This window comes from Oryzias latipes, chromosome 23 (genome assembly GCF_053564925.1).
Source record: "Oryzias latipes strain Hd-rR chromosome 23, Olatipes_Hd-rR_3.1".
Taxonomy (NCBI): Eukaryota; Metazoa; Chordata; class Actinopteri; order Beloniformes; family Adrianichthyidae; genus Oryzias; species Oryzias latipes.
In genome coordinates this window covers 7,463,949-7,488,371 of record NC_136259.1, presented here as the reverse complement: position 1 = coordinate 7,488,371, position 24,423 = coordinate 7,463,949, and the positions used below count along the sequence as shown (strand labels likewise).

The window sequence follows — 24,423 nt, the reverse complement described above, 5'->3', positions numbered from 1 at the left end:
CACCAGGGCGGCTGACTCTTCAGCTCGCCATTTGTGTTCTGTGCACTTATTTGTGTTTCGTTTCGGTTCTTGACACCTTAGAATGATTTCTACTTATCCTTGCTATGTCTGAATGCCTCTTTTTACGGGCATGTGTTCTTTGATTATTGTCAACTGTGTCTACATCACGTTGTGATCCCATGTGGGAGGATATCTGTGTGACGGAACCAGTTGTAGCTTACTGCTCCGAATAAATCAGTTAATACAGATCTGTTGTATTGCTGATTCCCTTTTCCCTCCCACACCCCGGGGTCGTAACAAGTGGGGGCTCGTCCGGGATACATCCGCTCACGCCCTTTATAGGAGTGGGCGGTGTCCCTAGTTTACTCTGGATTCATTCATTCATTCATTTCTTATTTTACGGCGGTAGGAAGCAATGCCTTCGCCCTTTGATTTGGCGGATTTCCTAGGAAACCCGTCCGTGGAAGCGTTGGAGTGTTTTCTTAAGGACGACTTAGTGAAAATAGCCACCCACTTCGGCATCACGTTTGGCGGTCATACACGAAAGCGGGAATTGAAGTCCCTTATAGTGACCAGGCTGGAGGAGTTGGATCTGGTGACGCTGTCTGGGCGATCTGCTCTGGTGACGCCCAAGGATAAGGATGATGCGGCCAGGGGAGCAGGTGAGTGCAAACCGAAGGTAAAGACGCCCTTCACGCTCCCCCGTTATGATTCCTCTTCTCCGGATGGTGCTGCTGGCTCCGGAGAGGGGGCGCGGCTCAAGGTGCGCCTGGCTCGACTCGAGCTGGAGGCTCGGGAGAAGCACGAGCAGGCGCAGCGCGACCTTCAGCTCCAGATCCGGAAGCTCGAGATTGAGGCCGACACAGCTGTGCGCATCCGTCAGCTGGAGCTGTCCGCCCAGCAGGGGGGACCATCCGCAGGGATAGCCGAGGATCAGCACAGCGGCGCGCCGGCCGCTCCTCCCCTGTCCCAACATCCAGCTGTGTTTGACATTAGTAAGTACATTAACCTAGTACCGATCTTCCGTGAGTCCGAGGTGGATGCCTATTTTGGGGTGTTTGAGCGCATTGCATCTGCTCTGCAGTGGCCTTCGGAAGTTTGGGCTCTACTACTGCAGTGTAAGATGCATGGAAAAGCTCAGGAGGCTGTTTCGGCTCTTTCTTTGGAAGACAGCCTGAAGTATGACTGCGTTAAAGCTGCCATACTAAGAGTGTATGAACTGGTACCTGAAGCTTATCGGCAGAAGTTCAGGAACCTGAAAAAAGGAACCCTTTGTACCCATACGGAGTTTGCGAGGGAAAAGGGGCTTTTATTTGATAAATGGATTGCCGCTTGTGATGCTGCCGATTATGACTCTCTTCGTGAACTAATTTTGGTGGAGGAGTTTAAAAAGTGTCTACCTGAACGTGTTGTTGTGTATTTAAACGAACAGAAGGTGAACACGCTTTCTTCTGCGGCTGTGTTAGCCGATGAGTATGTTTTGACACATAAATTTGCCTTTCCTGTGTCCTCTGAGGGTGTAAGCCCGACTTCGGTGAACAGTTATCGGTCGTGTCCGGCTCCTGCTTTCCAGAAGGAGGAGAGGTGTTGCTTTTACTGCCACAAACCGGGACACGTCATTGCTGATTGCCTTGCACTCAAACATAAGGAACAGCCTAAACTGTCGCCGCCTAAAGGTGTGGGTGTCGTGAAAGTTGACATTAAGTCAGATGGAGTTGAGGAGTGTTTTAAACCGTTTGTCTTTGACGGCTGGGTGTCTTTGGTGGGTGATAAAAATAACTGTTGTCCCGTGCACATTTTACGTGACACGGCTTGTTCACAGTCTGTTATACTGGCCTCTGTCTTACCCTTCTCTGATAAATCTACCTGTGGGTATGATGCAATTTTACGGGGAGTTGAGATGGGTTATGTTTTACGGCCAGTACACAAAGTACATGTGCAATCTGAATTAATCAGCGGGGTTTTCCCTGTGGCTGTATGCCCGGAGCTTCCAGTGGGAGGAGTCACGTTTCTAATGGGTAATGACATCGCGGGAGGAAAGGTGACTCCTACCCTGGAAGTGGCCAACGGGCCCCCCCCCCACTGACGTCACACAGCCTTCTAGTATCTTTCCCAGTTGTGTTATTACTCGTGCCCAGGCCCGTAAGGGTGAGGATATTAACCTGTCTGACTCCATCTTAATGTCAGCTTTCGCAGATGACCCCGACAGGAAGGCTGACACTCAGGAAGCCGCTGAAACTCCGGAGTCTGGAGCGTCCGCAGTAGAGGAGGTGCCTCTGCCTGTGGATCGTGCCCGTCTTGGTGCGGAGCAAAAGGCCGACCCGACCCTAAGACAATATTTTTCTAGGGCGATGGATGCTACTCAGGTAAAAGGGGAGGGAGTTTATCTCATGGAGGATGATCTGCTGTTGCGCAGGTGGCCTTCAGTAGTTTCTAGCAGTGATCAGGTTCTTCAAGTGGTAATTCCTGCTATTTATAGACCCTCCATTTTAGCCATGGCCCACGAAAGTGTGTGGTCGGGCCATCTTGGGGTTCGAAAAACCTACCGGCGCATTTTGCAGCATTTTTTTTGGCCAGGCATTAAAGCCGATGTAGCAAACTATTGTCGCCATTGTCATATTTGTCAACTTACTGGAAAACCAAATCAAAAGATCCCCCCCGCTCCATTACGTCCGATTCCCGTGGTAGGGGAGCCTTTTGAACGGGTTATAGTTGACTGTGTCGGCCCTTTGCCTCGGACCAAACATGGGAATCAATATTTACTCACCATCATGTGTGCCGCCACTCGTTTCCCAGAGGCAGTGCCGCTACGTACCATAACTACCCGTGCCATCGTGAAGTCATTAACAAAGTTTTTTTCCATTTTTGGCATGCCCCGTGTAATCCAGTCAGATCAGGGAACAAATTTTTTGTCTAAAATTTTCCAACAGGTCCTTCGAACGCTAAACATCCAACACGTTGTGTCTAGCGCCTACCATCCTGAGTCTCAGGGTGCTCTGGAACGGTGGCATCAGACGTTAAAGTCCATGTTGCGGAAATATTGTCTTCAGACGGAGAATGATTGGGATGAAGGCATCCCGTTCCTGTTATTTGCAGCCCGTGAAGCTAATCAGGAATCCCTCGGGTTTAGTCCGGCGGAATTAGTGTTCGGTCACACACCCCGTGGGCCCCTTAAGTCTTTAAAGGACCGTTTTTTAGCACTGCCTTCCCCTGAAAACGTATTGGATTTTGTTAGCTGCTTTCGTGAACGTCTTCACCGAGCCAATGAGTTGGCACGGAAATCTTTGTCTGCTGCTCAATCAACCATGAAAGCGAATTATGATCGGTCAGCGGAGCCTCGGCAGTTTCATGCTGGTGAACAAGTACTGGTCTTGCTTCCCTCTCCGGGAGCGACCTTTTCCGCTCACTACAGTGGTCCCTACGCTGTTACTGAGCGGCTGAGTGAGACTGATTATGTTGTAGCCACTCCGGAACGACGTCGAAAACATCGTGTGTGTCACATAAATATGCTGAAGAAGTATTTTCCCAGAGGTGCCGAGGCTGAGCCGTGCAAAGACATTCCGGTGGAGCGCTGTTGCATCCCTATTACAACCGAAGGTACCATTCTTAAGGATGATGGGCTCCGCGTCCCTCCTTCAGCTCATCTCGGCGCCCGATTATCTAACTCTGAGTTATTAACCAGACTGCCGACTCTTTTGCCCCATTTATCCCCTGACCAACAACGAGATGTGGTCTCTTTATTCGATCGCTACTCCTGCTTATTTCCGGATGTGCCAACTCGGACTACGGTCATTGAACATGACATAGATGTAGGAGCAGCCCGGCCAATAAAACAGAATCCCTACCGCTTAAACGTCACCAAGCGTGAGATTATGAAGACTGAAACAGACTACCTCCTCCAAAATGGGTTAGCAGTACCTAGTTCCAGCCCCTGGAGTTCTCCTTGTCTCCTGGAGGTGAAGCCGGATGGCTCGCGCCGGTTCGTAACCGATTTTCGTAAAGTAAATAAGGTCACTATTCCCGATTCTTACCCTTTACCGCGTATGGAGGATTGTGTGGACAATTTGGGTACTGCCAAATATGTCACAAAACTGGATCTGTTAAAAGGATACTGGCAAGTTCCCCTTACACCTCGTGCCTCGGATATCTCTGCCTTCGTCACACCTGATCATTTCCTTCAGTATAAAGTCATGGCCTTTGGTATGTGTAATGCTCCGGCAACCTTCCAAAGGCTAATTAACACTCTGTTATTTGATTTGAAAAATTGCAACGCATATTTAGATGATCTCATAATCCACACCTCCTCTTGGGAAGAACATGTACAAGTGCTCGGTGAGGTATTTGCACGGCTGGCCAAAGCTTCACTTACTCTAAACTTGGCTAAGTGTGACTTTGGCAAAGCTACGGTTATTTATTTAGGGAGAGAAGTAGGTCAGGGACAGGTGCGGCCGGTAGACGCGAAAATATCTGCTATAGTCGAGTTTCCTCCCCCTTCTACTCGCAAAGCACTTCGCCGCTTTCTAGGAATGGCAGGATATTATCGTGCCTTCTGTCGTAACTTTTCCGCAGTTGTTTATCCTCTGACGCATCTTCTCAGTCCATCTACGGCCTTCACCTGGACCCCAGAATGCCAACACGCCTTTGATTCTTTAAAAACCCTCCTCACCCATGCCCCAGTACTAGCTGCCCCGAATTTTTCAAAGTCGTTTAAATTGGAGGTGGATGCAAGTGGTGTGGCTGCTGGTGCGGTACTCTTACAGGAGGATTCTGAGGGAATTGACCACCCCGTTTGCTATTTCTCGCGTAAATTTGCGAAGCACCAGATCAACTATTCCACCATTGAGAAAGAGACTTTAGCCCTGTTGATGGCTCTGCAACACTTTGAGGTTTACCTCGGGTCGAGTGCTGTTCCTGTTCTGGTTTATACTGATCATAACCCACTCACGTTTCTGTCAAGTATGTACAACCACAATCAACGTCTTATGCGGTGGGCACTTGTGATCCAGGATTTTAACCTGGAAATTCGTCACAAGAAGGGGTCTGACAATGTACTTGCTGACGCTTTGTCTAGGGTATGAGGTCACCGGGTAACCCGGCGTCCAGATCTTAAGGGGGAGGGTGTTACGTGCCGAGTCTTTTGGGGTGGATGAGCTTTCTTCTTGTTTTGGGTTATTAGTTATGTTAATTGAACGCGGTGGTATCTGGGGGGGCGATCGGCCCATCTCCTTTCTTCTAGGTTGGACGTCATTGCCTCGTCGTCCTGGTTGGCCTGTCACTCCATCTACAGCGTCGGCCCCGCCCCTCTGCGCTGGAGGCACGGACACATAAGCTGACGTGGCCCAAGCACCAGGGCGGCTGACTCTTCAGCTCGCCATTTGTGTTCTGTGCACTTATTTGTGTTTCGTTTCGGTTCTTGACACCTTAGAATGATTTCTACTTATCCTTGCTATGTCTGAATGCCTCTTTTTACGGGCATGTGTTCTTTGATTATTGTCAACTGTGTCTACATCACGTTGTGATCCCATGTGGGAGGATATCTGTGTGACGGAACCAGTTGTAGCTTACTGCTCCGAATAAATCAGTTAATACAGATCTGTTGTATTGCTGATTCCCTTTTCCCTCCCACACCCCGGGGTCGTAACAAATCTATGATAGAAACAGAAAGTCTCATTTTATTTATTGACTATTTCAAAGCCTTTGATTCTGTAGAACATAACTTTTTATTTCAAACGCTGGAACATTTTGGATTTGGAAAAAAATTTTGCTCAATTATAAAAATGTTTTATACTGAAATTTACAGTTACATCACTGTTAACTCAGAATTAACACCCAGAATAAATGTAACATGTGGAATAAGGCAAGGATGTCCAATATCACCAAAAATTTTCATTTTATGTACTCAACTCTTAGCATACTTAATTCTAAACAACCCTAATTTTCAAGGCATTAAAGTTTTTGATTTTGAATTCCGCCTTAGCCAGTTTGCAGATGACACAGTATTTTTTCTAAAAGACAAAAACATGGTAATGGAAGCCCTACAAATTATATCCATTTTCTCAAAAGCTTCTGGTCTTCAATTAAACTTACAAAAATGTGAATTACTACCCCTGTTCTCTTGCCTGGAAAAAGAAATGTTTTCAATCCCAGTAAAACATGAAGTGAAATATTTAGGAATTAAATTAATTAGAGATGAAAAAGAAAGGGAAGAAATAAACATAATGGAAAAAATTAACCAAATGCAGAAATCATTCAATCACTGGTTAATCAGAGATCTAACCATTTTTGGAAGAAATTTGTTGTCCAAATCTGAAGGAATTTCAAAATTAATATATCCGTGTCAATCTCTCTACATTAACCCAAAGAATGTTAAAAAAATTAACTCAGTTATTTATAAACTTATTTGGAGAAATAAGACCCATTACATCAGAAAATCTCAACTAATTAAGGAATATAATTTAGGAGGTATAAAGACGACTGATTTTGAATCAATGATTGGAACCTTTAGAATAAAATGGTTAAAAGATTTTATGGCTAACCCTGACTCAATATGGTTTCATATTCCCAAAAACATCTTCAATAAAGTAGGTGGATTAGATTTTTTGCTTAGATGTGACTTTGAAATTTCCAAACTTCCTATAAAGATTTCAGAATTTCACAAACAAGTACTTTTCCACTGGAAAATGATATTTAGCCACAATTTCACTCCTCACTGCGCCACCCTGTGGAACAAGAGAGTAATTGCCACAAACAGGAAGACCATTTTTCATCAGAATTGGTTTGATCACAAGATTCTTTTTGTAAGGGATATTCTTGATTCAAATGGTGAAATTCTTCAGTTAAGAGACTTCAAAAGTAAATATGATATTGAATGCACAACCAAAGAATTCCAGAAAACCTGCAGAGTAATTCCAATTGCTTTAATACATTTAATAAAAAATACAATACTGTCTTCCTATGTTCAAATTAAACTACCAAATTTAGTAATAGGAGAAATAAAACTTAATGAAAAAAAATGTGATAATAAATACCTAAACAAATCCTTTAAAGGTAAATTATATCATGACTTTAATAGAAAGGTGAAATATAAAATAACTGAGACACCTGTCACATCTGGTGCTCAATTTTGGAAATTCATAAAATGGCCAGTGGCCCCCAAAATAAAAGAAATGCAGTTCAAAATTATAAACAATTATTACCCTTCGGCAGAGACGTAACGCGCCTCGTTACCGAGTAAGCCCTGGCTGCAGCCTGCAGTAGCCAGGGTTAGTTGTCGTTACCAGCTGAACTCAATGAAGCAATCAGGGCATAAACTGGGGACACTACAACGGCGTTTCACCGCGCCATGAGTAAAGATCTGAGCTGGAAGACGGCAGCTTCTCTATGAACTTGGACGTTCAACTCAAACCACTCCGTGAGTGGGACTTGGACTTTAAAGGGCTACTGGTGAGTTCAATGCTGGACTTCTTAAATATGTCAAAAAAAATAAATATATATATATATTTATTATGTTGTACACTGTCCTAAAATATGTATTGAAAATTAATTTACAAAAAGGATATAATTATTTGTAAGATAATCAACTTAAGATAAATTGTATTTTTAAGTTTCCTACATTGTAACAGTTGTTCGTTACATTTTCTTGGTTACAAATTGTTGGATTAGTTTTCATCTTAATTTATTCACCTGGTTTACCTTTATGTTTGAAAAATAATTTACTTACCCTTTTATAAATTGTTCTGTTTTTCGATTAAGGTTTTTCACCTGCTACCAACTGCTAATAAAAACTTGGAAAGAGTGAAATCCTGGGTCCAGTCCTGTCCTTTTATTACAAGTGTGGGAGCACGCAGTTCACAAATACACTTGACAAAAACACTTCAGATTTGTCAACATTTTATTGCAAAGTATGTAGCTGTGAGTTCTGCCAGTGTTAATGACAAAAATCTTTGGCATATGACAAATTTAGAGTTTTAAAAAGTTACTTTTTTCCCACAACTTTTGGTTAAATATGAAGCACTTCAGAATGCACTGCAGTTAAGAGCCTTTTTTTAAACAGTTTTATATATAAAAAAAAAAAACTGGGAATGGTAAATGGCGTATGAACAAATACTGTTAAAGGCCTTGTTTTATCCATTGAAATGCACCAGAAACCCGCAAAAATAAATATTTCCTCTAAAGTAACTTTTTAAGAAGATTCTAACAAGGTCCACACTTTGCTCATTCCGGTGGTTTCTTGTTGGCCTCCACATCCTTCTTGAAAGCTTCAATTTTCTTTGCTAGGTTGGGAACCTACAGATGACAGGAAATGAGAATAAAACATACCACTACGACATGCTTTGCTTTTGTTTTTTTACTTGAGGAAACTAAACTATAAAACAAAAAATTTTCCAAACATTAATACTTTGATGATCTTTTATCATTTGCAGATTGTATATTTTCAAAAAAAAATGTTTCAGGGTAAAATATTCTAAGGCTCAATACATTTTAAAATATTAAATCGTCTTACATCATTTTTCTTACCTTTTAATAATATGGTTGTCTTTGTTTTTAAAGAGGTACAGTACAAAAATATCAATCTGGATTTTACAAAGCTACATAAACAAGGAATGAAAATAAACAGCCACGGGTAGAATTAATACAAACTAATGCAGAATGGGTAAGTCAAACTATTTGTCAAGACATTTATGTTGGGAACATATGTCAAGACTTTTTAAAACTTTTTGCTAACTGATTCAACATAGTCTGACCTCTAAAAATGTGTATAGAGGTTTTGCAAGCTAAAAATAAAGAGAAAGTTATACATGTATAACTGGTTCCATTGTGAATACAAATATTTAACCTCTAAACACTTCGTAGAATGACAGAGCTTGTTATTTTAGGAAATATCTGTTTTTTCTCTCCATGGATTGGATGAATATTTCCACAAAGCCTGGTTCTACAAATGCATGGACACCAAAGCTAGAAGATTATAAAGGTTCCACACTTACAATGACTCCAAAACCCACTGAAAGTCCTTTTTTAAAAGATTCTTTTCCACTTTTGGTGAAACATCAATGAATTAAAGGAGACAAACATGTTCTGAGGGCCTAGAAAATATTTCTAAAAGTAAAAATTGGGAAAACAAATACAAGTTGTTTTTTGTACGTCTTAACCGCATTTTTACAGCTGTAAATCTTTGTTTTTACAGCCAGAGAGCTATTAGTTTATTGTGTCAAAAACAGAGAAATTTTTGTGTCAAAGCACTCAAAGTGACAGCATTTTTAATGAACATTTTTCTTTTGAAGAAACAAAACTTGTTTATTTGAACATTAAAATTAAAATTCCAAAGCTAGATTTCTTGTCATTTATTAAAAGTAGGTTAGGTTTCCAGCTACTATTTCCAATTACTGTAAATGAAACATTTCAGTAAAATATTAAAACATTTTCGTGGAAATCTAAAGCTAAAATCCGGAGCCACGCTTTAAAAAAAAAAAGAAAAGAAACCAGACACTGACTGACTCACCTCATAGTTTTGAGCGATGTACATTCCCACTACGTTTCCCAAGGTGAAGCCCGCCTAGAGAGACATATGATTAAAAACACGAAATGTATTGCGTTTTCTTGCATAAACAAAATTAGAGCATAATATTAAACTTTTGACAAATACTATTTAGTGTCAGCAACTTCACTGCAAAACAGTTAGCTTAGCTTGAAGAGCACTAAGCTAAAAACAGTTTTACACCCTGATTAATTAAATCAATATTTTATGCAGATATTTTAATATTTCTTACCAGAAACTGAAGCATGATGAAAGAAAGGAATCCAAAAAGTTTCACACGAGAATTGAAAATGAATAACAAAGGACAGGGAGGTAAATTCGACGTTAAAGGCAAAATTCTACAAGTCAGCGAGCCGTTCGTCGTCAAACAAACGTACGCATGCGCGAGAATACAAACCATCGCGTTAATTTTCAGCAAGCCGCATGGTAGTTTATTCTTCACTTTGATCTGTTATTTTGCTTCCTCATAGAACTACAACTCCCAACAGGCTTTGACGTCCATCTAGCGGGTCTTGTTGCAATGGTGGAGACGGAGGGACATTGAATGACTTTGGCTCCATCACCAAACGGCTCCTTTATTTGTTTAAATAAACAAAAATAGGAGAGATGGAGACGCTTATTCCCGTCATAAACAAGCTTCAGGACGTGTTCAACACCGTTGGGGCGGATATCATACAGCTGCCGCAGATTGCAGTCGTGGGAACTCAGGTAAAAAAACCGCTTTTCATTCTGCATTCAGAAAGCGGCTGTCATGCTAGCAAACCCCACAGTCTTTATCAAATCAATCAGCAAGTATGCTTTTTTTATTTGTTTGGCTATATTAGTATTTTATTATTTAAAAAAGAGACTTCTGTTACCCAGAAGTCATTGCTTTCAAACCTAATTAATTCACATCATGTATGCTATTAAAGTATTTTTTGTTGTGATTGTGCTCATTACTTTTATTAGCTACGTACATGTTACTAGTTGAGGTGGAGGTTGCTCCACCTGACCTAAAATCTTCCTACATTTAGGTGGTTTTGGTGTCAAGGAAGAACTTTGCTTTATTTGCGTCTCCAGAGCAGCGGGAAGAGCTCTGTGCTGGAGAGCCTGGTGGGCAGAGACCTGCTGCCTCGGGGGACCGGCGTCGTCACCAGGCGACCCCTCATCCTCCAGCTGGTCCACGTGGATGCTGGAGACGCCAGGAACAACGAGGATGGAGGTGGCAGCCCAGTTTCTTTGGTGGTCAAAACAATATATCTTCTCAATTTCTCAGCATCTTCCATCTCCTGTGTTTTAATGTGACTGTAGGCAAAGAGGTGCAGGAGTGGGGCAAGTTTCTGCACACCAAAAGCAAGGTTTGGAATTGATCTAATCTTAAACCATTCCACTGCACGTCCAAGACTGCTGCTTGTCCTTGAATCTCCTTGAATCTTCTTGTAGATCTTCACAGATTTTGATGAAATCCGGCTGGAGATCGAACAGGAAACGGAGCGAATTTCTGGAAATAATAAGGTAAGATGCCCATCGAAGGAAATCTTAAAAACCTAACTGGAAATGTAGATTTGCTAAAAGAGGAACGCGTACACACGATAAAATAATCTGCAGACAGCTGGGTTCTGTCTGTAAAAAGCCCTTAAAGTCACCAAATTATTATTTTTTAAATAAAAGTCTTTAAACAGAATTTAAAAAGCACTTAATTTTGTTTGTAGCACCATTAAAAAACAGTTTTGAAAGAAAATATTTTTTTTTAATTTATTTTATTTATTTTCAAACACAAATAATAAAATCAAGACGGTGGTTTAAAAGACATAGTGTGTTTTAAAAAGAGTGGGTTGAAGAGGAATGTTGTCTGATTCCACCCCTTTTTACAACACTTGATGAGGCACATGATTCCATTTACGGAAATATACTAAACATTCACGGTACAATTTTTGCATGGCAACTGTGTTGATTTATTATACAGTCAATTTATTCCCACTTATAAATACTTAGAAAAGTATAAACTACATTTCACCAGACAAATACAAAACACGTTGGTGTCACCTGATGTCTGTGGAATCATCAGACGGCTCCATGAGGGGAAAGTTGAATGTTTTCCAGCTGGATGAGGAAAAAGTTTAGACTTTTTTAAGATCAAGGCTGGAAAATGGACTTCAGGGCTCAACATCAGCCCATCTGTGGTCAAGACATTTTGGATCGTTTAACAAAAATAAGGTCCATCAGGTTTTGGAATCCCACATCCGGTCAGAAATCAGACATATTTATCAGACGAGGGAGAAACTGGATAAACCCCACTCTGATCATCTTTTGATCTATTAAAGTTTTAATTATCATGTGTTGTTTTTAGACAAATTCAAAAAACTGTGCTGTTTTCTGTCTTTAAAAAACACCCAAAACAGGATTTTCTTTCTTTCTTTTAATCAGAATGGGTTTTTACCTTTTCTGTGACACACAACTGGCCACAGTCTGCAGAGCTCCCTCTGCTGGAAGAAATAGCCGTTCTCAAACATTTCTGAATTTATCTGCACGTTCCTAAGACTATAGATTAAAAAAAACCCAAAACAAACGCAGTCCCTCATGGAGCAAATGATCGTTCTAGACTCTAAGGAACAACCGACAAAGTAATGAAGAAAAGATGTTGAGTGAAAGAATGAAAGTCAGATAAACCTATGATAATGGCTGTTTTCTATTTTTTGTTGTTTCTGTAGCATTTTTAATTAAAAACTTGCTTCATTAGTTTTTGAGATTTGCTTAAAAAGGTAGACTTTAGTTAAAGTTCTTTTGGTTTTTTATTATATTACTAAGAAACAAAAGAAAAGAAATAATTTTATTAGTTCTTCTAGGTGATTTTACAACTGTGTAGAAGGTGGTTTATAAATAAAGTTTTTATTGAAATAGACATTTTTTAGTTCTGGAAAGTGTTGCTAAGTGAGACGTGTTTTCGGCAGGGAATCAGCGAGGAGCCCATCCATCTAAAGATCTTCTCCCCCTTTGTGGTCAACCTCACCCTGGTGGATCTGCCGGGAATCACCAAGGTAACCATTTCGGACCTGGAAGCTCCTCCCACAAACCGAGACGAGCCCCCGTTCGTCTGACAATCCGCCTGTAAAATCCCCGCATGGCTTTATATCTGCAAATGTGGAATTTTTTGTTCCTTAAAGTTCTGAATCGACGTTCTGTTGAAGCCCAGACGAAGTCAGGATTAGATTCCAGCTTCGTTTGTCGGCTGCTAATTCGGGATTTTCCCTCCTTTAATGCTCAGCAGTGATGGCACCGCAGGGCTTCTCCTTGAACTAGTCCTCCTTTCCACAGGTGCCCGTGGGCGATCAGCCTCAGGACATCGAGATTCAGATCAGAGATCTGATCCTGAAGCACATCTCCAACCCGAACTGCATCATTCTGGCCGTCACGGCGGCCAACACTGACATGGCCACCTCTGAGGCTCTGAAGGTGGCCCGTGAGGTCGACCCCGACGGTACGGAAAAAAAAAACACCCCCAACATCTGATGAATGCTGTCATAGTTTTTAGGTTTAGTGAGCGCCGTCATGTGACTCATCAGGCAGGAGGACGCTAGCTGTGGTGACCAAGCTGGACCTGATGGACGCTGGGACGGACGCCATGGATGTGCTGATGGGGAGGGTCATCCCCGTCAAGCTGGGCCTCATAGGAGTCGTCAACAGGTCAGATTCAGTCTGATGTTCCATAAAACCAATAATGAAGATTATCTGAATACTTTAAAAACACTTTAACCTTGACAAAAACGCCGCGGCACGCCAGCATCCAAAAATTAAAAAAGGAGACACACATAGTCTGTATTGATCTACAGCCCCTCTGCAATCTCACATGAATTTTTGTGATAATTGTGGCAGAAAAAGCTGGAAGCTGCAGCTGTTTTTTTCTAAAAGATGTAATAAAAGTTAAATTAGAAGATTTAAAAACTGTTTAATGTGTGTTCGCTGTTGTTTCAAGACGTTTAACAAGGACGACTCATTGTGCGCTGAGACGCTGTCTCTTTAACCCAATGCATCATGGGAGATGTAGTGCAATAACGTCCGGAGATCGCTTTTCTGAGCTTCAGTGTTTTATTCACTTGTTCCACGGTCTGACACCGGATTCTGTGGAAAGCTGCACCGCTAAAGACGAGCTTTAGCGGGTATTTTTGTTAAAACTGAGCAACTTTATGAACAGAATCGGAACAAGGAAGTGAAGACTTTAACCACTTCTGATTGGTCAGACTGATGACGTGTGATTAAGCCTCCAAGAATGATTGGTGGAGACAGTTAAAGGGGCGAGACTTTTCCAAAGACAGTTGAAGCTACAGCTAAACCGCGGCACCGTCATTCTTATCAAAATGTCTTTAATAGAATCAAATTAACTCAAAGAAAAAATATTTTGCAATCTTTCATATTCCTAACTACTCGGCGTTTTATCAGGGTCTGTTTGGATGAACATAGAGCTGATATCCTGGAGATGGGAAATGTTTTTAGATCACTTAATGAGGGCAATCTCCCACAGCACACTTGACCATCTCCCAGTGACACTGGTTGAAAAAAACTGCTCTGGAGCGCCCTCTGCTGACATGTTGTATGGTGAGGGAGAGGGAGGCGTCCAGCAGGCAAAACCCGATGACTGAGCCACCTCAAGTGGCTCCTTGATATAGAGGAGCAGCGGTTCTACTCCGAGCTTTCTGCGGGTGACCGAGCTTCTCACCTTGTCTCTGAGGGAGCACCCAGCCCCCCTACAGAGGGAGCTCCTTTTAGCTGCTTGTAATCGGGACCTCCTTCTTTCGGTCATCATGACCCAGAGCTCATGACCATAGGCAAATACTGGAACGAAGATCGACCGGTCAATTGAGAGCTTTGCTATTTGATTCATCACAACAGACCGGGACAGTGACCCCACAACAGCTGACGCCGCCGTCGATGACACGCTCTGATCTTCCCGCACTCTCGGACTAAACCTCAAGATACTTAAACTCCTCCCTCTGGGGAAGAGTTCTCCACCCACCCAGAGAGGACAAATGACCTTTCTCGACCCTCATCCCAGCCGCTTCATACTTGAACGGCTCCAATGCATCCTGGATATTTCCCCTATAGAAACTATTTGTCATAGGCTGATCGCTCCTATTACATCAAGGACGGACGCAGTAAACCTTACAAAAGAAACACCAACCAAGTATTAAATGCAAAGAAATTTGATATGATTTAAGAAATTTCTGGGACACTACTACAGGTTTTGATTAACTATGGGCCAGATTAATCAAACATAAAACAAATAAAGGCTGGAAATAATGAATCAAGGATTGTAGGTAAAGTAAGAGTTTCACTTTTTAAATGAACTGGATGAAAATATCAAACTTTTTTCCTCCTGATTTGGTTTTTTGTGGGATGTCTGTGATGTGGGCGGAGTTTCTGTTCTCCAGTCTGACTGGCAGGCCGTGTTAAATCCTTGTCTCATGTTAGCTTCCCGCCTCGTTGTCATGGAAACGAGCGGCGAAATAAAGATCTGTGCTTGAACTTCCAGGAGCCAGCTGGACATAAACAACAAAAAGTGTGTAGCCGATGCCATCAGAGACGAACAGGCCTTCCTGCAGAAGAAATACCCGTCTCTGGCCAACAGGAATGGAACCAAATACCTGGCGAAGACCCTGAACAGGTAACGTTTACGCAGGAAGGGGCGGGGCCGCTTGGACCGCCGAAAAATCTGGGAGAACACTTAGAAGAATGTGGCATTTAGGGATAATCGGAAAATAAAGTTGTTCTTTTTTTTTTTTAAAGCTTCTCTGTAGAGACTAATAAAAAATGATTAGGTGTTAAATTCAGTTAAATTGTATAGTAAAAAAAACCAGATTTGTTTAAATATATTTTTACATGCATTTCTGTTTTTATTTGTTAACCAGTTCTGTTAAACTGGTTTACCTTTTATTCTTTTATTTTACTGTTACTTGCTTATTTTAATTATTTTTTGTAAGTATAATTTAGAATAATTTGTTGTTATTTTTTGTTTAGGAACCTATTTGTTGGGTACATTTGATCGTGTTTGATATGAATTTATTCTAGACGATTTCAAAAATTAATCATTTTGATAAATGTTTAATAAAGATATTAAGGAACAAACTAAAAGCTTGATGAAACTACTCATTTATCATTAAAGGCTTTTTTTAAAAAACCTTTTGGGCAGTAAAGTTTAGAATTTTGTTTCTCTTATTTTGAACAAAAACTCTTTCAGTGTTTGATATTATTTTAGATTTTATTTCTCGATATTAATTTAATTAAAATCCCAAATTAGTCTTATTTCTGACATTTTATTGTTAAAATATAAAATTTAAATGTTTTAGTATAGTGAAAAAATGAGTACACTTCATTAACATCAGTTTTTCATATCATTTTATTTTGAAAAGCTGATCTTATGACATCTCTTAAAAACGGTTTGAGCTCAGTTTATTCAAAAGTGGAAATAATTAGAGATAAATAAACTCTTCACTTAAACGTTTTGGAGAACAAACCTGTAATTTTATCCTTCTTCAAACTGAAGTTCATCCTTCCTGACTGAAAACTGCCTGAATTTGCTGAAAAAATCCTAAAAGCTCCTCGGTTCCTCCAAGAACCAGCTGGTACCAACAGGCTGTTGTCACTGTTTTGGTGTTTGTGCTTTCAGATGGACACAATTTTCTAACTTCTTTTTGTTAAAAATAAACAAGTTAACACAAACTCATTGACACATTTTTCTTAAACAAAAGACTTTGCAGAATAAACGAAAAATTATTATTATTATTATTTTTAAAACTGACAAAGCAACTGGAATGAGGGATATGTGTGTTTTTTTTCCTTCGTAGATTTTAAATGGATTTTTCATATTTTCCCTCTAAACCAGACATGTCCAAAGTCTGGCCCGCATTCTGGCTCGCAGGCTCCTCTCTTAAAATCTAAAATATTCGGCCCCCGTCACATTTCTTGATTATAATTGGTTCAATTATGTTATAAGCCGTTATAAAGCTGTGGCTGCTTGACCTTTAGAGCCTGAAAACGAGAAAAACAGAACAGATTTGTTCCTGTGATCAATAGCACAATGGTTTGTTCTTCTAAATGTGTTATTTTCCTGCTCACGTGATTTAAATGTAGAAGAATTTAATAATAAATCTAATAATAGATAATATGGAACATTTCCTATGAACCCAGATTTAATGTTGACAAAAGGTTTTTTTAATTTTTTTGTGAAATTCACTGTAATTTTGGTTAAAAAAAGTATTTACATTTATTTCTTCTTTATTAAGAAATGAAAAGTATCTCATAGCAAATTAATTGCCTTTAATTTATTTAAGGCTTCAAAGAACAAAGGCCCTCAGACATTTTCTGCTCTCTAAATTTGGTCCTAAAGATCAAACTAACTAACCAGCCAGCAACTAGTACTAGACTAGTTGAAATGGGTTCAGGGTTTTGTGTCCTGGAACAACCATTTAAAGTGCGCCCTTCCCCCGTCTGAACGTCAGGTTACTGATGCATCACATCAGGGACTGCCTCCCCGAGCTGAAGACGCGCATCAACGTCCTGGCCGCTCAGTACCAGTCGCTGCTGAGCAGCTATGGTGAGCCCGTCGAGGACGCCAGCGCCACCTTGCTCCAGCTCATCACCAAGTTTGCCACCGAGTACTGCAACACCATCGAAGGGACGGCCAAGTACATCGAGACGGCAGAGCTGTGAGTGGTTCCTCAGTCCGCCACATGGGGGTGCTGTTGATCCGAGGGAACCGGGCCGATCACCTGCATGGGTTTCATCATTCAGTGTTTGGGGGCGGGTGGAGGAAGGAGAGCTGACAGAACTGCAGGCTTCTCTTTTAATGACACCCCCCTATCACACCCCTGTGTTTCAGGTGTGGTGGAGCCAGAATTTGTTACATTTTCCACGAGACGTTTGGCCGGACGCTGGAGTCTGTGGATCCTCTTGGAGGACTCACCACCATCGACATCCTGACCGCCATCAGGAACGCAACCGTACGTTTTCCAAGACGCTGCAGCTCTTAAATAATGTCTGATGATCCCAACGCGGCTCTGGCTCACCCCCTCACCCCTCTCCCCGCTCCCGGTCTAGGGCCCCCGGCCGTCTCTGTTTGTGCCGGAGATTTCCTTTGAGCTGCTGGTGAAGAAGCAGGTGAAGCGCCTGGAGGAGCCCAGTCTGCGCTGTGTGGAGCTGGTCCATGAGGAGATGCAGAGGATCATCCAGCACTGCAGCAACTACAGCACACAGGTGCACAACACACACACAGGTGCACAACACACACAGATACACAAAACACACACACAGGTGCACAACACACACAGGTACACAAAACACGAAGCTACACAACACACAACTAAAGCACACAGGTACACAATACACACAGCTACACAACACACACAGGTACACAACATGCATACACATATAGGTACAACATGTACACAGAGATACACGTAGGAACACAGGTGTTGGGTACACACTTGGGTACACGCAGACACATTTGGGTGCACACAGACACACTAGGGTGCACTCTTGGGTACTCACTAGGGTGCACTCTTTGGTACACACTAGGGTACACACTAGGGTACACACTAGGGTACACACTAGGGTACACACTAGGGAACACACTAGGGAACACACTAGGGAACACACTAGGGAACACACTAGGGAACACACTTGGGTACACAGTAGGGAACACACTTGGGTTCAGAGTAGGGTAAACACTAGGGTACACACTAGGGTACACACTAGGGTACACACTAGGGTACACACTAGGGAACACACTAGGGAACACACTAGGGAACACACTAGGGAACACACTAGGGAACACACTTGGGTAAACACTAGGGTACACACTTGGGTACACTCACAGAAGTACATGCTGCAGGCAGACACTGACGTGCAGATTTCTGGGTGTTGCAGGAGCTGCAGAGATTCCCGAAGCTCCATGAGGCCATCGTTGAAGTGGTTACTTCTCTCCTGAGGAAGAGGCTGCCCATCACCAACGAGATGGTACCTCCTCTTAGTCCAGCTCCCCCTCCAGAGCTGCAGAGATGGACTGACCCACGTCTTTCTTTCCTCCCCCAGGTCCATAACCTGGTAGCTATTGAGCTGGCTTACATCAACACCAAGCATCCAGACTTTGCAGACGCATGCGGCGTCATGAATAACAACATTGAGGTCCGAACTCCACAAAAACACTTTTTTGAAAGCTTTCTTTGTGATTTATGGCGCTGTTGAGTCATTAATGCACAATTTCAGAAACTTTGTCTGGAAATATTTTGATTAAGTTAGTTTGTTTGGCATTTCTCCCTTTCTTCACAGGAACAAAGGAGAAACAGGATGAGAGAGCTGCCGGCCGCGGTTCCCAGGGATAAGGTGAAAGCTGTTCATTTCTTTAAAAGTGTGATAACAGCAGATCATTTGTCATCTTTCTCAGAGTTCTTTTTTAAGGTCCTGTGAGGCAAATGCTTCGGATAGTTTCCATCCCTTTCCTTCCCCGAGAGCCTCCAGCTCTCCGCCGTCGCCAGCCTCCTTCACTCTTTCCAGATTTCCTTATTCTCTTTCTTTCTTCGTATTCCTGCCAGTCTGTGGGCAAAGGCCCGGCTGGCCCGGTTGCGGTTTCTGGTGATCCTAATGCGTCTGGAGCAGACGTGGACGGTGCCAAGGTGGGCACGTAGCGCAGCCGCCTGGCTCTGCTTCTGGATGACTGTGGGTCGTGGATGAGTGGATGGATTTGCATGGGTTGCTGGCATGCACCATTGTTTATGCGTGCTGATGCTCCTGATCTGAACCCCTCCCCCGGCCCGTCAGAACCTGCACTAACAACACTTGTGCTCCTCTTTTCTCCCCCTTCTTCCAAACTCCTCCTGTCTCCATTTCCTCCTTTGGGGTTTGGAAAAAGTTCTGTGAAGTCGAGCTTTTCTGCGAAATCTTGAGCGTTGATCGCATCTTTCAGAGAAGGAAAGATGCGATCCTGCCTTCTCTATGTCTCAGAGTAGAAAAAGGAAAGCATTTAAAAGGGAGAAAAAAGATCTCAGGATGTCTCAAAGATGGAAATATTATAATAAACACTGGACTGAAGAATTTAAACGTTTATTAATGAAGAGGGCCAAACAAAAACTATTGATTCACTTGGCTTTATTGATCAGAGCTTTAAAAACAGGAGTTCCTGCAGTGATGCATGGCAGCGGTAGTGTGATGATATGGTAGTGCTCAGCTGCATTGAGAATTAGGGAATGTTATGAGCTTCTGCTGTCATGAAAAGGAAGGAAACAAAAAGTTCATATTTGGAGGAACAACGTTAAAAACTTGTAGCTAATCAAGTTTAACATTTTAAAATAGTCGTAGGTACAAAGCAAACATGCTTTAAGACACTTTAGGCAGTTAATGTCCAACATTTCTAGTTCCGATTTTATTGGCTAAAACTTTCAAAAATCTTTAATACCAGAGCTTCAGCTCCAATGTTGACATTCTTTTGACTTTCGTGACTCCTCGACCGTTTATGCGATTAACGTCATTCCAGTGGATTCTGAAGCGTCGATATGCAACACTTTACAGTCGTGAAGTTTTTACGGAATTGTAAATCATCATAATCAAAAATTTATGGTATGTTAAAGAACATACATGAGGTTAACGGGGTTAACGGGGAAGCCGTAACTCTTCAACCGTTAACATGATCAACGCGAATCAGTGGATTCTGACGCAGTTCATGCCAGATTTGCACAGATATACAACACATTGCTAAACAAAGTGTGGTATAACAACGCAAAGCTGCCAGTCAAGTATTGCACATCAGTGCAAAGCTGCATCTCTCCAAATCAGATAAAATGAAGTTAATTCCCCTAAACGGTTGTAGAGTTACGGAAGTTGAAAGAGTTTAAAAGCTGGAACTAAAGCTCAGATGTTTAAGGGATGAAATAAGCTGAGAGTATTTTCATTTCTATGATCGGAAACTGATTTTTTTCTACAAACGCCTTCTAGAGGTTAGTTGGGGAACTGCACCAGGCTTTAGTTTAGATACACTTGGTAATTCATCAAACATGGAATGCTTTAAAGCTTCTATTTTTGCTAAACAAAAAAAGTTCTTCTGTTAGTTTTTAATGTAAGAATTTGTCCTTTTTTGCTTCAAGGGTTAATTTTTTCTAAAATATTTCCGGACGTTCCCACCAAACGATCTTTATACGGTGAAAAGGGAACAGTCTCCATCCTTTTTTCCCTCCAGTTTTTATGGAAAGAAGTTGCCTCTGTTTTCCTTTCTACTAGGTCTCTGATCCTAATCTGGGCTTAGATCTGCATCGTCTTTCAGGAACGAGGACACTCGTCTCCAAACGGGTTAAAAACATTTAGCTAAAAAAGCTAAAACGGTTCCAGAGGGTTGGATTTTGTCTTTTTTAAAATATGAGTTTTTAATAGAAAGTATTTGAATGAGTTAAGAAGCTAATAGACATGTACTTTTAGCGCTTTAATTGGTATTTTGTCTTTGTGAGTCCAGATAAAGTCGCAGTTATTTCTGTGGAGAGGTCAAAGGTCATTGTGTGTGTTTGGGGGGGCTAATGATTTTGACCTCAGCTCCATCCTCGTCTATAAATGAAATTTACGAGGACGTTGAAAGTCACACAGACACAATTAGACACAAAATGACGACAAAACCGCAGCCCCGACAGACAGGAGGTGTGGAGTGTCTGCTCAGGTTGTGGGTTCAAATCCACGGTTGGTTCAAAGTTTTCACAAAACAACTCGGCATGTAAAGGTTGGAATTGGGGGGTAAACCCCCCGATTGCTCCACCCAGGTGTTGGATTTGACCTGAATGGGTATTGGACTTCAGATTGGAGGACATGTGGCTCTGATCCAAAACGAGCTCCGTTGTAGAAGAACGGTTTTGTTTCCTGCATCCCTGATGACTGGGATGCTGGACGGTCATTTCCACATTTTCTTTGCCCCAGACGAGCCCGACTGACTGCACAGAAGTCAGAGATGCTTTCCTTCTTGTCCTTCCTGTCCTGCTAACCGTTACGGCCCTGAACTGTGGAGACAAACCCTCAAAGAAAGGAGGCTCTATTGAGTAAACACGCCGTCTCATCTCAGGCTCCTGCGGCGGGGCCCCAGGGCGAGCAGGACGGCACCGGGAACTGGAGAGGGATGCTGAAGAAAGGAGAGGAAGCTCCTGCCTCCGGACCCGGAACTCCTCTGAAAGGAGCCGTCAACCTTCTGGACGTGGTAACCGAAGCCTGACGGCTGGAACCGTTGCTTGGCAAAAAGAAAAAATATGCTAACCTTTAGGGTATCGGGCATCTCTGCACTCGCAATGAGCAGAATGGAAGATCAGAGACGCAGAAATGTTCTGGATTCAAGAAAGCAAAAGTCATTTTGGACGATCGAGTAACTAAATTCTGAGATGACAGTCGAGGCCGCAGAGGCTTTGTGTCCCTGGGATGAGGAGGGGGACGGCCCCCCCAAGGGCCCGACCCATATCGAATTTGTATATTTTATCAGCTGCAAGTGTCCCGGGGAGAGAAGATCCTTCCAAAAGCTTTTGGCAACATTCTCTGCTCCAGATGTGAGAGCGTGGATCACTGACGTATTTTAATTGGCTTAATTCTTATTTTCCGTAGATCTCGCTTAATTTGACTGTTTTTAAAATCATCTAAATGTCTGACGTATTTGATGTTTACTCACTCTAATATTTCTTTCTTGTTTTTCTCAGTGAATAAAGATAAAGATAGTTGAAGTGAATTTTTGCCTGGGGGGGCCTTCAGTGACGCTACCCCTCCCTCTGCCTCGCTCCTTAAAAATAACATTTTATCAACGTGGTTAAAGGGGAGCCAGTTTAGCTCGTGCTGGTTTGCGGCGCCTTCCGTCCGTGAAACCCGGGTTCGACTCCGGGCTGCTCCCTGTTCCCTTCTCTACCTCTGCCGGTTCCAAGCCCGGTTTGAGAAGGTTGCGTCAGGAAGGGCATCCGGCGTAAAACATTTACCATGCGACTCGTTCGCTGTGGCGACCCCTGATGGGAGAAGCCGAAAGTGGAAGATCAACGTGGTTAAAGCAGAAAACTTTAGTAGGAAAAATCGACTAAATTATCATAAGATCAGAGTTTTTAAAGAAACTTCCTCCTAAACAAACTGATGAGAGCTGAAAAATGAAATAAGAAACTCAAAAGAAAACTAAAGTTTACATTTAACATTTAATATTTTACTGTGTATGATGTTGCAGTTGAATTGATCTCTAATGTTCTTCTTGACCTCTTTTTTTTTCAATATAAAAAGCCCGTTCCTGTTGCCAGGAAGCTTTCGTCTCGTGAGCAGCGGGACTGTGAGGTCATCGAACGCCTCATCAAGTCCTACTTCCTCATTGTCCGGAAGAACATTCAGGACAGGTAACTTCACCTCCAGGATTAGAGGGAAAGGAAACAATGAGAACAAAGTCAACCATTTTTGAGAAAAAGTCCTAACTTTATAAGGACAAAGTTTAGTAAAAAAAAAAAAAAAGTTACATTTAGCTTTTAAAATGTTTCCACAACACAAACATTTTCCGTTTCTTTATGCTGCTCACGTATCTCGCTGAGTCTGCTTTATATTTTCATGAAATTACAAGAGTTTTGAATCATACAATTATTATTCTATTTATATCAAATGTTGACTATTTTTTCATTATATTCTGACTTTATTCTCATCAAATAAAACAAAGTATTTTTGTAATTTTACAGCTTTATTCTAATAACATTTTGACTTTTTCTAATAATTGTACTTTTTAAGAATTATTATTATTAAGTTTGAAGACTTTGTGCTTATAGTTTTGCAACATTTCTTCTTGATTATGTCTGTCATAATTGGACTACTGTCATAATTTTTTAATTTTTTTTCTCTACTTTATTCTCAGAATTTTTTAAACTTCTACTCATATTTGAAACCAATAATCATAAAATTGTGACTCTATTCTCATAAGTTCAATACTTTTCTACATACTTGATTAATGTTCCCTTTTATAAAAAAAAACCTTTGCCGCAGGTTTTTTATTTGATCTCTTTTTGAGATTAAAAGCAAAAATGTGATCCACGTCCACTAGGTTTCCTTGCAGGAACCAGAAGCCCCGCCTCCTTTTTGGCTAACTTAACCTCTCTTCATTGGTCTGCTCTACCAGCGTGCCGAAGGCCGTGATGCATTTCCTGGTCAACCACGTGAAGGACAGCCTGCAGAGCGAGCTCGTCGGCCAGCTGTACAAGTCGGGCCTCCTAACCGACCTGCTGACAGAGTCTGAGGACATGGCTCAGCGGCGCAAGGAGGCGGCAGACATGCTGCAGGTACCGGCACCTCCCCCCTTCCTGGCGGGGCCCCAGTCTCAGATCATTGTTGTTGTTTTTTTCACATTCAACGTTTGTTTGGGAATTGTGGTCCGTAGGCGCTACAGAGAGCAAGCCAGGTCATCGCCGAAATCAGGGAGACGCATCTGTGGTGAGAAACATCCGCCTGATCCCGCCCCCGAAGGGCGGCGCCCCTCGTACCCATCAGGCCTCAACTTCATCAAGGATCAAGGATCCCTCAGCTATAAAACTAGTCAGATCCCTGCTCCCGTGTGCAGAAGGCGTCATGGCGGCTTCTTAAAAGGCGTTCTCTGGAGCATCAGAATCTGTGAGGTGGATGTAGGGACGTAAACATACGGATCATTTCCGCTTCTGCTCTGCAATCTTTTCAAAGTCTCGTGTCAAAAAGCACTGAACCTATTCGTTTTGGGTTTTGCACTGTTGTCGCCACACTGTACAGCCGTTTCAGATGTATTTATTTCTGTGTTATTTAAATGTGTCGCTCTGCAGGAACGTATGCAGAAGGTCAAAGGTCGGATGTACATATGTGTTCGCCTCATTAAAGTCAGAATAAATGGAAGTATTTTATCGCCGCTCGGCTCCTTCTTGAAG

At 42.1% G+C, this 24,423-nt stretch overlaps 3 protein-coding genes across 5 annotated transcripts; 2 read left to right on the top strand and 1 right to left on the bottom strand.

Annotated features, from left to right (window-relative positions):
- Positions 1 to 283: 283 nt before the first annotated feature.
- On the top strand, positions 284 to 5,592 carry LOC144989313 (uncharacterized). Of its 2 annotated transcripts, XM_078941517.1 has the most exons (3): positions 288 to 995; positions 2,188 to 2,366; positions 5,237 to 5,592. In XM_078941517.1, the coding sequence occupies exons 1-3, from the start codon at positions 416 to 418 to the stop codon at positions 5,357 to 5,359; spliced, it is 882 nt and encodes a 293-aa protein (XP_078797643.1). In that variant the 5' UTR covers positions 288 to 415; the 3' UTR covers positions 5,360 to 5,592. The 2 variants fall into 2 exon arrangements, with proteins under 2 accessions (XP_078797642.1, XP_078797643.1); XM_078941516.1 differs by lacking the exon at positions 5,237 to 5,592 and having other exon boundaries at positions 284 to 995; positions 2,188 to 5,217.
- Positions 5,593 to 7,305: 1,713 nt separating this feature from the next.
- Positions 7,306 to 24,404, top strand: LOC101168415 (dynamin-1-like protein). Of its 2 annotated transcripts, XM_011490924.3 has the most exons (20): positions 7,306 to 7,443; positions 10,006 to 10,243; positions 10,595 to 10,736; positions 10,826 to 10,872; positions 10,958 to 11,029; positions 12,466 to 12,552; positions 12,830 to 12,992; positions 13,078 to 13,198; positions 15,042 to 15,173; positions 17,008 to 17,214; positions 17,388 to 17,508; positions 17,606 to 17,761; positions 18,434 to 18,523; positions 18,599 to 18,691; positions 18,836 to 18,889; positions 19,099 to 19,179; positions 21,600 to 21,731; positions 22,778 to 22,887; positions 23,652 to 23,811; positions 23,910 to 24,404. In XM_011490924.3, exons 2-20 carry the CDS (start codon positions 10,142 to 10,144, stop codon positions 23,964 to 23,966), a joined length of 2,127 nt encoding a protein of 708 aa, XP_011489226.1. In that variant the 5' UTR covers positions 7,306 to 7,443; positions 10,006 to 10,141; the 3' UTR covers positions 23,967 to 24,404. The 2 variants fall into 2 exon arrangements, with proteins under 2 accessions (XP_011489226.1, XP_020569690.1); XM_020714031.2 differs by lacking the exon at positions 19,099 to 19,179.
- Positions 7,874 to 9,927, bottom strand: stmp1 (short transmembrane mitochondrial protein 1). The gene is made up of 3 exons (XM_020714032.3): positions 9,768 to 9,927; positions 9,500 to 9,553; positions 7,874 to 8,286 (listed from the first exon to the last, which is right to left on the bottom strand). Exons 1-3 carry the CDS (start codon positions 9,780 to 9,782, stop codon positions 8,215 to 8,217), a joined length of 141 nt encoding a protein of 46 aa, XP_020569691.1. The 5' UTR covers positions 9,783 to 9,927; the 3' UTR covers positions 7,874 to 8,214.
- Positions 24,405 to 24,423: the final 19 nt, after the last annotated feature.